The sequence below is a fragment of the Camelus dromedarius genome, chromosome 23, assembly GCF_036321535.1.
Source record: "Camelus dromedarius isolate mCamDro1 chromosome 23, mCamDro1.pat, whole genome shotgun sequence".
Lineage (NCBI taxonomy): Eukaryota > Metazoa > Chordata > Mammalia > Artiodactyla > Camelidae > Camelus > Camelus dromedarius.
The window spans coordinates 13,447,993-13,465,404 of record NC_087458.1 but is presented as its reverse complement, the minus strand read 5'-3'; the positions used below and the strand labels follow the sequence as shown (position 1 = coordinate 13,465,404).

General features: G+C 42.0%; 1 protein-coding gene across 5 annotated transcripts in view; it reads right to left on the bottom strand.

Moving 5' to 3' along the window:
• The window catches only part of PBX1 (PBX homeobox 1), a 316,151-nt gene extending 299,071 nt beyond the window's left edge, over positions 1-17,080 (bottom strand). For 2 of the 5 annotated variants that reach the window (XM_064477946.1, XM_064477949.1), the window contains exons 1-2: positions 16,128-17,077; positions 12,770-12,843 (exon numbers count right to left, since the gene is read on the bottom strand). In XM_064477946.1, coding sequence (XP_064334016.1) covers positions 12,770-12,843; positions 16,128-16,318 — 265 coding nt within the window. In that variant the 5' untranslated portion in view covers positions 16,319-17,077. Of the gene's footprint in view, positions 1-12,769; positions 12,844-16,127 lie in introns of all 5 variants that reach the window. The other 3 variants (XM_064477947.1, XM_031435873.2, XM_064477950.1) reach the window with 3 other exon arrangements.
• Between the last annotated feature and the right edge of the window lie 332 nt (positions 17,081-17,412).

Below are 17,412 nucleotides of genomic sequence, written 5' to 3'. Positions count from 1 at the left end.
TAAGGAGATTCTCTCTTTCGTGTAAGTCTCTAGGAAAGTAATCCACATCCAAGACATCCCAGCCTGAAATGCCTAAAACGGGAAGACTCAGTAATGGTAAATGAGTAGGAGGCAGCAGCGTCCAAATCAGGAACAGGGGGACGCAATTATTTTCGCTCTTTATCACCCCCATTGCCGGTATCAGCATTGCTGTTCTTATATTTTTGCTATAACATCTCTAACAGCCACAAGTAACATGTTAACTCTCAACCTTTATCATAACCCTTCCATCCTCTCCCCCAGAGTTACTGGGATGAGAAACTCGCCTTTGTGAAATTAATAATGGGTCTCATTCTTCAGCTGGTGGATCAGGGACTGGGCTGGTGGAAATTTATAGAGAGAATTAATTCATCGATTTTTCAAAGTAATGAGGGAATTCAACCTTTCTGACTTCCAGCTCTCCCACGTTCATTCAATAGAAAGTTTCTGGAGGGTCTATGGTGGGACCTGGTGGTCACCCTATGAGGCTGTAACAGAGCCATGATAGGAAAGCACAAGAATCCATTTAAGAATAATAATCACACATCAAGAACATCTTTCCTAGTGTAACTTTCTAAGAAGAAAAATAAAGTAATAAGGCTTAGCCCAGAACATGATGACAGCCCCTTCCTGCCTTGGCTCCAGCAAGCTCCGTGGGGGAGGGGAGGCAACTATGTGGGTATGGGTCGGAGGGGGCAAACTACTCAAATCAATTCTTTATTTTCAAAAGACTCTTTTTTTTTTTTTTTTAATTTAAGTAGAGTTGATTTACAGTGTTGTGTGAGTTTCGGGTGCACAGCATAGTGACTCAGTTACATATATACATACATATATATATTCTTTTTCAGATTCTTTTTCAGATTCTTTTTCAGATTCTTTTTCATCATAGGATATTACGTGTGCTATTATTTTCAGAAGACTTGCAAAAAGAAGGCAGCTTGAGGCCCCTTAAGGCCTTCCTCTGAGACAAGCCACGATATAAGAAAGTACGTACGTGGGAAGGCCCCCAACCTTCCTCAAGTTAAAGAAATCAGACCAAGCTTAAAGAAAACAAATGTCAGTGCTGTTTAAGGTACATCAAGGTTCTTTGGGTTAAAAATCTCCCCAGGGGAAGACGATGGGCTCCCTGTAAGAGCTGAGAGAGGGAGAGAAGATGGGAGGGTTTCGGCAGTAACTTCAGATTATGTTATTTGATTCAATACCATAAAGCATCACCTGGAATATTTATTGAATAGAGAGGAAACAATGCAGAGCCAACCAAGCAAGGGGCTGCGAATTAAGATGTGTGCGTGTGAGCCCCCGCGCACAAGCGCGCACACACACACACTCACCCACGTGCCTACACGCTGCCTTCTGAATTTCACTTCTGTATGCAAAACCACCACCACCAATGTCTGCACTGCACGGCCACTTTGCATACGGAAAATGCGGCGTGCGGGCACAGACCCCGCGCCTGGCTCCCTGGGTACAGATCACCCGCACGCACCCTGGCTCCTCACCAGAGGCTCGATTGCTATGGCTGTGCTGTGAGCTCCCAAGCCCAGACTGACAGGTGTTTAATAAAGGAAGGATGGCTCCGGAGCGCTTTCCCCCTGGGGGTGGGGGGTCCTCTCCTAGCACCCTCTGGGAAATTAGGGAGTGAGGTCTGCCAGGGAGGAGGAGGTGGCTGGGGAGGGAAGGAGCCTAGGGAGCCAAAGAGGAGGGAATCGGTGAAGACACTGTGGGGACCCTCGGCTTCCCAGGCGGCGCGCGAGCAGCCTGCGCCGGGGGTTCGGCTTTGCTCGGGGCGGCGGTTCCCAGCCCAGGGCGCGCAGCTCCGCAGGGCGCAGCGGAGGCCCGGGCCGTGTGGACGCGAATTCGGCGGCCGAAGCTGCCCAGCATCCGGACGCCGCGTGCATCTGCATCAGCATCAGCCCGGTGGTGAGGTCACCGGCATGCGAGGGGGCTTTGCGGCCCCCAGAGCCCCAGCCCCTCAAAGGCTAATTGTGCGGGGTGCTGCCGCAAGACGCAGGCGCCCGTCTACCCAGGCCCGGCTCGCAGCATTTCGATCCTGTCTGAAAGGGGCCTCTCATCTCAGCACAAGGCCATGTGGCTCGCTCCCCGGCTCCTCCCGGTTTCTTAGGCTATTCTTAAGTTCCCAAAGTTTTATTTCGTGATGCAGCCCCTTAAACTCCTTCCCAACGCCTCTGATTTCTCTTTTCCACCTGATCGAAGCAAACACGCTCTCTCATCTCTCGACTTTTTTTTGTGGTTAATTTTGTTTTCCTTTCGCCTTTGATTGGCCTCGGGACAATGCTGCCTTAATTTATTCCTCACAGGATGTGGTTACTTCTCCGGCCTTTTATACCCGGTGCTGCGCACAGCGTCACCACCCACCCGCACCCACCCACGCACTCCCCTCGCAAAGGGTGAGGGATTACAGGCACCCCGGTAAGGAGGCCACACAAAGGAACGCTGTGTCTGTGTTGCCCGCGCTTTGTTTTTAAATGTTTATTAGTGTAAGGGTGCAGGGTCCCAAAGCCCCTACATGCAAATTCGGTAGATAGGAATTAACATCTACACCCTCATCTCCATGGAGAGCCTTTCAGAATGGATGTATGCTGGGCTTATCATCTGGGTCTCTGAGAGGCATTCTTTGTTAGGGATAAAAGATAAAAGCAAACTTTGCATCTTTTTAACAATGGTAAATTATAAGGAGGATTGTCTTAAAGTGACAACACTCAGGCTCAACTCACCTAAAGCCCTCTGGAAAATGACCCATTAGCTGCTCTCTCTTAGCCCGACCAGCACAGGCCACTAGGTAAATGTATTCCTTTGACCTACTGGCAGATTCAACCCTGTCTCAAAGCCAGACAAATAGAGGGAACTTTACTCTCACACTTACTGAACCACCTTTTCTTAAGGAAAGTCAAACATCTTTCTAAATATCCTCCACTTTTAAGTTTCCAGAAGCCCCACTGACAGGTAGGTGGGAAACAGACATTACTGTAGTATTTCAGCAGAGGCACACTGTCAACAAGCAACTGTCCACAATTGTAAGGTGAAAACCAAACGCAAGTTTCCTGACTTCCAGGGCTGCACCATATGAACTGGCAAAGGCAGAGACTGCACTTCCAAGCCTGCTACCATAAATCTTTGTACTTTCCAAAAGCAATTTGCAGTCTAGAATCCAACAGCTACAAACAGATAGGATGCAAAGGAAACATTACTTGCATTCAGTCATGGAGTCAACAAGGTGGATGAAACTGAGACTGGCCTCCAACTGGCCTTGTAAATGTGATGCTGAATGCTTCGATTTAAAAAAGAAAAAAAAAATCTCTAATTTTTTTTTCCCTCTCCCACTTTGCCTTCTCCAACTCAGCTTGATTGATGGAGGTAGCTTGAACACCACCATAACCAGTTTTACATGACTGTCTAGAAAAAATAAAAGGGAGTCACAGGAAAAATTAGAAAGGCCCTAACAATGAAAAAAGAATTCTTTTCTAAATGCTCCACCTGCCTTCTGTGCTATCTATCCAGGCCTGAGTCGGGATCATGATGGAGATGAGGACCCCTGAAAGGTGGGATCAGACCCATGGCTCTATGGAGTTGCCCTTCCCATGGATGTAGAAACCTGAGACCAAGAAGCTAAATGGCATTCTCAAAATAACACAGTCACTTGGAGGCAGGCAGCGGTAGCCTCAGAACCTTGACTCAGAGTCCAGCAAACTTTTGTCTCACCGTGGAATTCTCTGTACTTGTCCCATTGTATTCTAGCTGTACAAAACAGGGTGGCTGCTTCCACCTACCCATCCTATTTTAGGGAACATTTCAGATTTTGTTCAGGATAAGGAATCAAATCCTAAAACAAGGAGTTAGGGAAATAAAGAAGTAAAAAAAAAAAAAAAAATAGAAGGAGGTAAAGGGGAACCACCTCATCCTTGCTCCCAGTAGTGGGACCTTCCCTGCCAGAAGGAGACGCCTTAGATAGGCTTTATTCTGGAGCATGGCTATCCATCAAGAACCAGTTTCAACTGCTACACAACTACCAGGTCGAGTCTGAGTAGGGAACAACCCTGCGTCTTCCTCAGAGCGTGAAAACTATGCCCCAAAAAGGAACAAGACAAAGGTGATGCCAGGACAGTCATTCTACGACCATGCTGTCCAATATGGAGGACACTAGCCACATGTGGCCACTGAGCCCTTCAAGTACGGCTGGTCCAAAATGAAGGTGTGCTGCAAATGTAAACTACACAATAGATTTCAAAGTTTTAATCCCCCCAAAATGTAAAGTATCTCAATAAGTTTTGTCTTGACCAGGTGTTGAAATATTTTAGACACATTGGGATTTAAATAAAATGTGTTATGAAAATTAATTTCACCTGTTCCTTTTTTATTTTTTTTTCAACGTGCTACCAGAAAATTTTAAACATTAAATCTGAAATGACCCGTGTTCACTGCACAGCACGGTTCTATGGGATTCTCTCCCTAGAACTCTGGGACTGAAGGAAAAGAGATGCAGGAGTGTTGGAGTACCTTCTTGCTGAGCTTTGCATCAGACTTTTTCCCCCCTCTCATATAGAAGGCCATTTAAAGCATTTTGAAAGCACGGTGAGGAGCATTTCGGTGAGCCTCTGAAACTAATGGCCAGTAGAAACCTCAACCTGAATAGACAGGGTCAAAGCACTGAGATGAGTGGCCGACACTCTGTCACGCAGTTTTGGAAAAATAATAGTACTTGCCATTTATTGAGCACACCCAGGAAACCACGTGCTTTATATTACTAGTCTGTTTAGTCCTTGAAGCAACCCTATGTAGTATTATTATCTTTACTGCAAGGATGAAGAAACTGAAGCTCTGTTAAATCAATTTACTAATGTTACACAACCGGTGAGGATTTGAATCCAGGGTGGTTTGCCTCAAGAGTCCATGCTCTCTCTATCACACTAGATGACTATTTAAAAAACTGTCCAGACACAGCATTGTAAACTGACTATAACTCAATTAAAAAAATAATAATAAAATAAAATAAAAATAAAAAAACTATCCGATCTTTTTGGCAAAGGTCTTCCTCTCCAGGAACCTGACACCTGATATTCCAGCAGTAGAGATTCATTCCTTTGAATTACTATTTTTTTCCTCTTTAAAATGCACATAGCTCTGAGAGAGGTTTCACATAAATCCTGATCATGCACACTTCAAGCCAAATAAATGTATCAAAAAATTTTTTTTCTTAGAGTAGGTATTGATTAAAAACAAAAAATACAGTCAACCCCTAAACACAAAAGAGAAAAAAGATCAGTGATTGAAGAAAAAGGCTAAAAAAAATGAAATGCTAAGAGCCCTGAAGACCAAATTTAGTGTCATTTACATTAAGACCTAATAGGCCTACTATGGCCCCTCTGGTAGTTTGGCAGTTCCTCAAAAGAGAGAGTTACCATATGATCCAGCATTCCACTCCTAGGTATATATCCAGAGAAATAAAAACACGTCCACACAAAACTTCTATGCAAACGTTCATAGCAGCAACAATATATGAAAACAATCTAAACATCCATCAACTGATTAGTGGATAAACAGAATGTGGTATGTCCATACAACAGAATATTATTTGGCTATAAAAAGGAATGAAGTTTCCATAGATTTTATAATCCTGTGACAGTCTATACCTGTACAGTGAGCTTTACAAACATTATGCTAAGTGAAAGAAACTAGTAATAAACCATGTATCATATGATTCCATTTATGTGAAATGTCCAGAATAGGCAAATCCATACAGACAGAGATTAGTGATCAGTAGGCGGTAGGCAAAGGGAGAAATACGAACTGACTGGTGACGACTACAGGGTTTTTTGTAGGGGGTGATTAAAATATTCTAAACTTAGGTTGTGTTGATGGTTGCACAATTTTGTGAATATATTCAATCACTGAACTATAAACTGTAAATAGGTGAATTTCATGGTATAGGAACTATATCTCAAGAAAGCCATAAAAAAGCAATAAAAAGAACAAATCTACTATATATCAAGGCGGTCATGATGACAACACTAGCATTTTTCCTGAAGAAGGAACCTATTAGGAAGACAGGAAGAGGTCAGGTTGCCCTAAATGTACTTTATGTTACTCGTCCTGCTTTGAAACTTTGTGAGTTGAATGGATGAGCGTATGTGTTTTCAAAGGGAAAATATTTTTAACTATGATTACATAATATCTCCACTTGCAGAGGCTGACGGAACACCATCACTAATATATGCCGTTCAAGCTTTCCAGGTGGTTGTTGTCCAGTCTGTAGATAATTAAAAACCTTTGTCTTTGCTCATACTCATTCTTTTTTCCCCTCTTCTTCCAATCTCGTCCAGCTTTTTGGCCAGATATAACTCATTCTCACTTTAAGAGAATGGCAAGAGAAACAGAAGAAAACAAATCTTAAATTCAGCACTATTTTTCTCTTTTCAGCAGAGAATCACAGAGTCTTGGAGTTGGCTTGGTCTTTAGGGACCATCTGGTGCAAGCCTCTCTTTTTCATATTAAAAAACAGGGCCAGAAATAATAAAAGCTAACAGTTATGGACTGTTTATGCCAGGCACTATAATTTACATGTATTACCTCATTTAATCCTCACAACAACCCTCTAAGATAGGTTACCATTATTATCTTTATTTTTTCGGAGAATATGAGGCACAGAGAGGTTGGGTAAATTGAATTAGGTCACACAGCTAAAAAAAAAAAAAAAAATAGGAGATCTGGGATACAAACCCAGGCTGTGCAGCTTCAGAGACCAAATCCTTAACCACTACTATTATAATTAGTTCTAAAAGTATTTAAGCTATTTGCCTGTCATCTTATAACTACTTAGTGGTAGGTCCAGAACTCTTACAGATATGAAGGACTTGTCCCAGGATCCACTTAATGACAGAGTGTCAATGGGAGATATAGTTGAAACCATGATCTAAACTAAAAATGATGAATTTTTCCACCCATTGCAATCTTGATTCCTACCAATAATTGAGAGACTGAAACTGAACTGTCAGAGGTAAGAAGACATTCTGGGAAGTCACTATTGACCTTATTCTGCCATGAAAGAAGACAGGTTTTATAATCCTGTGACAGTCTATACCTGTATACTTTTTTTTTTTAATTCTGGAAATCACTCTGCCAAGTTTTAAGAAGTAACATCGCTAAGATGCAGATGAAGCAAAAGATTCCACCAGAGAACTCTCCTCATGAGACACTACTACCTCACTACTTAATTACAGACTCACAGAAAGAGTTAACATAATGACATCCTATGAAATGGATCAGAATATGGATCCTGAGATAATTCCTTATAGAAAACACCACATCGTTCATCTGTATCACCCAGGGAGCTCTAAACACTTTTGCAAACCACTCATTAATCCTCTGCTTATTTTATTCATCAATTACTACATTCCTTTAACCTCACCTCAGCATCTCAGGTAAGGGGCAAGGTGGAGCCAGAATTATTATATTCCTCTAACCCAGGCTGAAATGGCGGTGCAAATGGACGGGTGCTCCCAGGGGCATATGACAATGAGAAAGAGCTGTCTTTGGGAGCTGCACCTGGGACACTGCCTCTATCATGCAGTGTTTCCAGTAAATTTATTTTATAAAAAGAAAAGGAATAAAAGTATATTTAGAATCACTACCCCAAATTCCGACCATAGCAGCATCCATCTAAAAGAGATCTGAAACCACAGTTAAGCCTGTTTTCCTAAGGCATACATGTAAACTATGTCTCAAAGGAAGCCACAGTTATGCTTTAAATTAAAATCAAAATGATTTCCTGTTTAAACATGTTCAATATCTAAGTTTTGGATCGTTTGCTTGTTTGGGGGTAAATTTTGTAATTTTGCCAACAACAGCAACCAAAAGTTCACAGATGTCAGCAGAACGCTGGGGCAAAGAAACCTGGCACCAGCAGTGAGCTAAACACACCAGCAGACAATGCCCTCCTCTGCCCAGAGCTCAGCCCACCACCCACCTGGGGACCCACATCCTCACCCCTCCCAGCTCTCAACACCCCCCAGTGCCTAGGTTACAAGTTTCTCCTGCATTTCCCGTCTCATAAATCCTCATCCAGGTTTCCCAGTTTAATTTAAATCTCTCTCATTCCCAATCCTCAGACATCCTATTGTTGGAAGAAGCAACATCAAATTTCCAAAGACCTTTCTCCAGTAGGTCTGACCAAGCTGCACCCTCCTCCACACCTCTCTCTCAGGTGCCAGAATTGGTCCAAGCCCGTTTCTAAAAGTGGATGCCACAAAAAGTGACTGGAGAGACGGGACACTTCTCATCATATACTCCTCTTGTGTCTCTGCCAGAGTCGTATTATCACAGGTCTATTGCTTCTATCCAGATTATAATAAAGAGTAAAGACAATTAGACAGTCACCTGACTTCTGCCTAACACACCACCATTCCTGAAAAGGAGGTTCAAGGACAATGAATCAAGCAACTCCCCTTCATTTGCTCCCCTTCTCTCTCTCGGCCCCTTCCACCAAAAAAAAAAAAAAAATAGGAGAGACCAAATACTTGAATTCTCTCATCAGCAAGAAAAAGTCTGTGCATTTGCCTGCTCAAGACGAACTTCTAGGAAGAGTCACTTCTGCCACGTCAACCCCAAAAGGAATCTGAGCAGAGGCAACTCTAAATGGTCTGAAGTTATTTCCCTCTTGTTCTGTGCTTAAGGCTTCACACCATCAGAATTATTTCCCTGCAATATACAGCTTCCTTCCATGGGGTCCCCCCCAACCTACATATACAAACACACACGTGTACACGCGTGCATGCACACACACAAATTATTCTCTAATGCTATAAAGAGGAGTCAAAGTCCCATGATGTAATTGCTATATTAAAAAGAAGTGGCAGGCGAGAAATAATAACGGAGAGTGTCAAAAGTGAAATACAGTAGTAGACTTAAGAAAAAAAAAACAGTGTGATGGGGGTGTTAATTGAACATAGAGGGAAAAAAAAAAGAAAAGAGAGAACAAAAGGGTGTTAAGAAAGCAAAAACTAATTTTTTAACCTCCTTCAGTGATTTGATTTAACTTCAGTGCAGATAATGCGCGAAGGAAAATTGGCTGGAAAGTACCATATATAGCTATTATGTTCTAAAATTAAAACCTATTCACAACCATTACAGCTATTCATGACTATCTATAAATATTCTCCTTAGAGTAAATGGCACCCAATATTTTTGGTGCGCTTTCCTAATTTTTAACCTGCATGATTTCTGACACAGAATTTTTTTTTTTAAATCAAGAAACATTTAAAAATACAGGTGAGGTCTTTTTAAGAAACGCAGTCTGTTGGAGTGTTTTCCTCCTCTTCCATCTCGTCAACCCCACTACCACCACATCTGCACAAATGCAAACCCCAGCCTATTGCTAACACATCAGAAGACAAGGTATGGTCCTTAAGAAACAAAAGAAAATGAGATACTAAATGGCCCAAGACTCTCTATTAAATCTCTGTGTTCCCAGAAGGAACAAGCAGATAAAAGCCACTTCTGAAATTCACTGGCTGGAGGTCTTGACAAAATTCTTCTTGCTGTTGTTTGAGATCTGCTGCCTGAGAATTTTGCAGGCATTCCCTTCTTAGCGTTTATTTTAAAAAAGCAAAAAGGTATCAAAATAAAAACTTACCTACATTCTGAAACAAGAAGACACATGGGTTCTTTTCTTTTTCCCCCCGAATATCCCCACGGTAATTTCTGACTTAAATACCTATCAATCAACTGTAACCTAGATGGTGCTGCTTACTTTGGGTGCTATGGTGTGCGTGTTTCTTTAAAAGTTCCAAAAGGTTGGTAAGGCAAATTTCGTGACTTTCCCTACTTACTTCTGAGTTTTCCAACTAAAATCCTTAACAAAAACAGAAAAGCAAAAGCCACAAATGAATGCAATCACCACGCTCCAATCAGAGTCCTGCCTTTCTTGTAAAGACCTAGGTGAGCCAGCTGTGTGAACTCCGTGTGGGCACACAAACAAACACACGGAGCCCACCCGAAATCAAGCAACCTCCCTCCACAATGCTGGAGACAGAAGCTCAGATACTCATCACATGTGAGGGGCTTGAAAGTTAACAATGGAAAAGTCCCCAAATAATGCAAGAATGTACGTGAACTGATCATCCAGGAGAGCTTTTCACTAGCTCTGTACCAAGAGGGGAAAAAAACCGAGCTCTTCCAACCTTACAGACACTTTCTGGGTCTCCGACACACCACCCGCAAGGAAGATATGCTGGCTCATAGAATAAGGGTTAGAATGATCTTGAATAAGCAAGTATGCTTTAGAATCAAAGAATTCTTTCCAACAAACCGCAGTTAGCTCCTACCTATAGCACGGAACACTCAGCATTCCAGGAAAGGTTTCTTCCTTCCCCTTAATCTTTCCTATATACAAGCTGAAGAATAAGGAGAATGGCCTTTTGTCCTTTTTTACTTTTTCTTTTTCTTTTTTCACTTTCACCCATAGGTGCCCTCTTAATCCAAAACTGTGTGTGTGTGTGTGTGTGTGTGTGTGTGTGTGTGTGTGCGCGCGCGCGCGCGCATTTCCCTCTTAACACGGGGCCAGTGATCCTTAACATGTTCAATTTGCAGTAACTATTAAATAATAAATAGTAAATAAGCTTTTTTTGAAATATAATATTTGAGAGACAACACACAACACCTTAATTTAGATTTTTAAAAATCTCCAAACATTCATGTCACTAAGGAACAGAAAATTTTAAAAACAGTATCTATATTCCAGCAATAAATTATAACTTTAGAGTGTTCTTTCGACCAATACGACTGCTTCTTATCACCATAGTTTAGCCAATATTCATATAAGGAGCAAACTCTCACCCACACAGGAATCGGATCTCTATTCACCCCCACCCACTTTGATCTACTGCCTTAGAAGGTTTTAATCAGAAGGCTAGAATTCAACACTTTGGCCACGATACACCTTTAAGTGCCTGATGGCCTTCCTTACAAAAAAAAAATCTGATAAAGTGCCTTAAAAACAGAGTCTCTTTAGTCTGGATTATCAAATATGCCTTTAGAGCTTGAGTCTCCATTTGATGAATCGAGATCAGCAGGAACATGTACTCAATCAGCAACAAATTCCAACAAACCAAATATTCCAAGCAAATGAGCATCAGAGGAAAAAGGAAAATGAGAAGGAAGAAAAAAAATGAAAAAAGAGAAAGAAATATAGACACATTGAGGTTTCCTGCTCTGGGCTAATAGGAAAAAAAAAAAAAACTAAAAAGTGTGACAAACTGCACAAGCCCTATTGATATTTCTATGCATAATCCATACATTTCTTAAAAGATGTCTCATGGTTAAAAATAATGCAATTAACAGCTTTGCAGTAAGTTTAGGCTTTGGCAAGGCAACCTGGGAGACTTAAAGATCCGAACATCACTGCTCAGGTGCATTGTCTGGCATGTTATACACGACACAAATAACATTCAACAAAGGAGCTGCATACTAATTTTACATACATTTCCAGACCCAAGTAATTACATACTCGATCAACGGTCACATCTTGAAACTATTTATTTTTTAAAAGAGAAAACACCGAGGGCTCTCAAAAAGAAAGCCACCCTGTGTGCCCTCAACCCTCCCCGCCCCCTTTTTTTATGTGTAACTATCAATGTATATCAACCGGGCATGCAATCATATTTATTGTCACTTTCATTCATGTCATGCCCTTGCTTATATGGTTTAGATATGAATTATTGACTGTTACACTCCTTGTTGTAAAAAATAAATAAATAAATAGGATGTCAGGTACTTTGCACTGCTCGGAAGCGAGCGAGCAAGTCAGAGGCCAGCAGAAGCTCCCGCTTTATATAACCACCCCTCGTTCCTCATCTTTATGCCCCAGTTTCAGATTGCCTTTTTCAACTCTTTTCTTTTGACAAGGGAGAGAGGTTCACCTACTTTGGAAAATTAAGGATTAAAATAAACAAACAAGAGGATGTTGCTCCATGTCCTTCCCAGAGCATCTGTTGTTTAAGAACACCTCTGATTGATGACTGCTATTTTTTAATTGTTGCTTTAAAATTTAAATGCCCTCCTGGGATGTGTTATAAGTGTGTTAGTCCACTGATAGGAGGTCTAGAAAGTAGAAAAACAACAGAATGAGTGATCTCGTGGCGTTCTGTTCTCCTAAACCCAGCGATTCTCCCTGCAATAAAAATCACAGGGCACTCAAATACCGATAACCCCGTGTTGTGTAACGCTTTCCACCAAGGTATTTGACAACACTCTGTGAGAACCTCCAGTCTGCCGCTTCGTATAATTAGAAGGAAAAAAAAGGAAAGGAAACTTGAAACAGTTTGGCCCCCCACCTGGCCAACTCCAAAAAAAAAAAAAAAAAAAAAAATAGTGTTTTAAAGATGGTCCAAAATATATTCCTTCAGGAAATGGACTTTTACTTTCATATTTTTCCCCCAAAGGCACATCATTCTATAAATTTCCCTTGAAAAACCTCTATCTTAGACTCAATTTCAAAGAGGCTGGGAACAGAGTGAAGGCAAATAAACCAGTAATGCTTGGTAATACCTGTCAAAGAAACTTGGTGCTTTTCTTTTACAGGAAGAAGCAGGCCTGCTAGGACTTCCTTTTGGAACATGCGATCAATCTAGAGAGTCCCTCTATTCTGAAATTTTAATATTTAAATAATGGGTTCGTGATTGTTGGTTAAATGAGTCAACTGGCCAAAGAAAATGCTTAAACGTTGGAATCTCATTCCTACCTGTTTTTTCTTTGATTTCACACAGCACATTAAACAAGGCCGGCTTCATTCTGTGACAGTTTAAAGCATGTTTTCTGCAAGAAAGAAACAACAACATAACAGCTTAGGTGGACTTTCAAGACCCAACTGCTGATAACGCGCAGGGGCAAAAAAATCTGAACATTTAGCCAAAATTACATACCAAGCGTAACAGTGGCATGCTTCAATTGTTTTATGACTTAATATACAGGATCCCGCCATAGAAAAAGAAATCATGTTAATTAGCAGGGAGAGAGTAGGGATTTAACTACAGAACAGAACTACCCTCAATTATGCCCATTTAGGACGAGTTTGTTGGGTTGTTTTTTTTTAATAAGTAGTTTAATCAAAGTGGAATTCTTAAACCAACAATCCTACCCAAGGCAATGAATACGGCAAAGCCAAATGCATGGGTTAACAGTTTTGTATAATCTATGCAGCCACCACAGCCTAGGAGCTGTCTGCTTCTCGGTCTGTGTGTGTGTTTTCAAATTTAATTCATCCATGTGTTCGAATTCATTCCGCAGATGCCCCTGTGTTCTCATAAACACAAGATGCTTGAAAGGTCTTCTGAGTAGAACTGTCAATTTATAAAATTTCAGTCCCCAAGTTAAAGAGTATGGAAATGCATTGCCAGGGGGCAAACATACCCATATGGGGAATAAATTCATTTCTCTGTGTTCACATTATGCCTCTTGTGCACACACTGTTTATTTGCAGGTGTTGAAATTCAATTATTTACAATTAGGACCTTGCACCCATTGGGGAAAAAATAAATACAATTCTGCCTTTTAGATCAGTGATCTACCTGGTTCTTACGTGTGTTTGTATTCAGAATGCACTTGAGGAACAAAACAATACCTTTCCCTTCATTTCACTCTGGAAGCACTTAGCAGGATATTGTTTTGGAAACAAAATACTGATCATATCAGCTATTAGTTAAGGGAATTCTGCTTACTAACTGAAATTAACATGGAAAGATACATGGAAAACTCTGGCACTCAAGAAACATACAATTCTTTTTTAATCTTTTTGAAAGTTAAAAAAATAGACCCACATCCTCATGAAAAACAGAAACCAGAAGCATGCTTTATATACTGTACAGCAGAGAAGTAATAAGCCCAAAATTCAAGAGTATCTAAATAAACATGCAACACTGTGTCTAAAACACTAATGGTTCGCTGTGTAACTAACAAGGGTACATTATGAAGACCTGACCAAGGAAAGGAAAGACCAGTTACAGTATCTGCTGAGTTACATTGTTTAACCAAAATGAAAAGCTTAGTGGTGATTTAGTTCTTCTGGTGGGGTGTGAAAAAAAAAAGCTGGAAAAGACTTCAGGGTATCACAGACCTCTTTCTGGGCCTCTTTAAAAGAGTTTTCATTAATTGTGTTCTTACATAAAGGCCCCAAAGCAAAAACAGATAGATAACAACAACAACAGCAAAAATCCACACGGCTTGACAGAAATACTGCACTTCCCACAGCAGAGGAGTGGGGTTGGAGAGCGAGAACAGAAAATGTCCTTATCCCCAAGTTGTGTCTGCTCTCTCCCAGCATCTAGGCCATTAAAAGGGGGAACCCGCCAAGCCACGGCTGTCCTCAGTCAGACAAAAAGGAGCGGGACAAAACATCAGAAAAGTGGGGAGTCTCCAGTCTCACCGGCCCCTTCGACTGCACAAACTTGTGATTAAAGCGGTTCATTGGTATGTCTGAGTTTATTTTTCTGGAACAATGTAATGGAGAAATCTTTTCCAATTTAGAAAGATTGCCAGTGGGAAATCTCCCATTTACCATATCTGTTAGCTTTTGTCTGGATAATAAAATTCAAAAAGAGCACCGATTAATCTTTGAAAACTTTCCCCTATTAAAAAAAAAAATAGCATAGTTCCAGTCTTTGAACCTTTCCAAGTTTTCGAGCACCCGTAAAACCTCAGTACTTCTGAGTTTACATGTTGCATGTGCTTACAGTAAAAATAAGAGTGGAATTCGTAACATTCATGCTTTTAACTGCTGTTTCTCATTTTCTCAATTCAAATTCCTGTTTCCCTTAGACAAAAATACACATAATGATGTCTTCTCCACAGAACTAAGTCTTCTGAGGCAGGGGAATTGTGCATGTATGATTTTAAAAACCAGCTACTTCTGAGATTTAACAAAGCTGGGTAATTGTAAAGACATACGGGGTCATGAGATTTTTTTTAAAGTCTTCCTTTAGAGATCGGCCTTGGGCAGGCAGTTGGTGGGTTGCCATTTAGTTTATGTTTTATTTTGAAAGAGAATTTACTGTAAAATCCTAGAGTGGAGAACTGGCAGTGGATTAAGTTGAGAAGCTACACAGCTTCTTTATTCTGTTTCCTTAATGAAGATCTACACGTCCTATAGGATTGAAATATATAAAATGCACACTTGCGTTCATTTCTATTTTAGTTGCATCTAAGAGGTCCTGAAAGAAGCATGGGAAAAAAGAGCATGCTGGATTTTAGTCCCCCCACCCCTTTTTAAAGGACCATACCTTCTGTGCCACGGAAGGTTAGTAAACCAACTCAAATTAAGAGACAATAAAGTTACACTACATATGAGTCTCTTAAACCTTAACAAATACGTTTAAAAGCAAAATTATCTCTTCTTTCCATCAGCTTTTTTTTTTTTTGAAACAATTAAATGAATGCAAAATATTTTCCGGATAGCTGACAACTACCGACAAAGAATTCCCCTGCCTCTTTTTTTTTTTTTTTTAATTGGGAGAGAAAGGGGAAAAGACAAAAATTAATTTTAGAGGAGTACGTCAAGAAAGAAAATCCAAAGTCTCTGATTTAGGTAAGGAGTCAACTACGTTTTCAAGTCAAGTGTTCTCGGGACATTTTATTTTGTAATGTTACGGAGTCCCTCAACAAGAAGGCATGTAATGCTGCTCAAAACTTGACAATTGTGCTCGCTCTGATACTTTTTTTAAAGCAGTAAAAAGTGCCGAGGGCCGCTTTTGGATCAGTTGGCAGTATTTTCGGCGTGCTTAAGTGTTTGTGTGGATGTATGTGACTACCTCTATATTCTCTCTCTCACACACACACACACTATATATATATACATATATATATAGACATATAAACACAGATAGCTATAGATATACCCAGCCACATCACAGCATGGGAGATTACACTTTCGATAACAACACTCCTTCAAATTTTACTCCTCCGCCATATACTTGCTCTCCAAAACGGAAAAAAAAAATAACATTTAAAAAGAAAGCGCTGTGGTGATTCGGTTCCCATTGTTTCCCCCTGCGAGAGGGAGAAAAACAAAAAACCCCAAGAAAGGAAAAGAAAAGCCTCCATCTCACCTGGCCTGCGCCTCATCCAAACTCTGGTCTGTGATGGTCATAATTTGCTGTAAAATGTCTCCAATGTCCTGCTTCCTCCCGCCCTCCCCCTCGGTCCCTCCGGCCCCATCCTGCAAGTGCTGGGACAGGCCGGGGTGTCCGGCCATCCCGACCCCAGCATGGGAATGCATCAGCCTGGGCTGCTCGTCCATCTCCAAAGGCAACGGCAGCCCCCGGCTCTTCCTCTTCTGCTCCTCGGCTCGGCTCCTGGGAAGCACCAAGGCTTTTTATCCTTCAAGCTGTCTTCAAATCCTTTTCAGGATAAACAGAGAAGGGGGAAAAAAGAAGACCAAAAGAAAAAAAAAAAAATCCCTTTGCCTCTTTAGAGGATGGTGGGAGGATGGGGAGTGGGGAGGGGGAGGGGGGCGTGAAGGGGTTGCGGGGTGAGGGTGGGGATAAGGGCTTGTGGGGAAGGGTGTTGACTCCAAAAAGCAAGAAAAATAAACCACCTTCCCACTTGACGAAAAGAAATCAGAGCTGGCTTTTGGTTTTTCAGTCCGGTCTCCTTTGCAAGGCAGAAATGGGCTCCCGGCGCTTAAATCTGTGGCTTAATCCTTTTGCAAATATGCATTGATCGGGAGAAAGGAGAGGAAGGCAGGGGGATTGCAATGCAAACTTTCCCCCCCCACCCCCCGCTGCCCCCCACCCCCACTCCGGGCCAGAGTGATCTCAAAGGGGGTGGGCTGTTGCAAAAGCCAGATCTCCCCCAGCCGCGGCGGCAGGCAGAGCACAGGCTCTCTCCTCCTCCGTGTCTCTGCAAACTCCAGCAGCCCCGTCAGCCTCCTGCTTTTGTTTAGCTCAGGCTCAGGACTCCAGAAACATATACAGAAAAACCACAGCCTGAGAGGAGGAGGAGGAGGAGGAGTAGAAGGAGGAGGAGGACGAGAAGGAGGAGACGGGAGGGGGCAGAGGAAAGAGGGGAGGGGGCGGGGAAGCCGGGAGGCGGGGGAGGGAAGGAGGGAGGAGAGGAGGGAGGAGGGCACCCATAGCCCCGCCCCCCTCCCCTGATTGGCCATCAGAGAAAAGACGGGCCCCCTCCTTCCCCTACTTTCCTCCGTGCACCTCCTCCTCGGCCTCCTTCGGCTCCTCCTCGCCCGGCGCCCTGTCAATCAGAGTTCAGAGGTGGGCCGGGAAGGAGGCCGAGCTAATACCAAGTCTCCAGTCCTTAAAGGTGCAATGACACCATAGTCCAGCTCAGTTAGTTCCCACTTTTCTCGCCTGCCTCACTTAGGATCCGTCCTTGAGG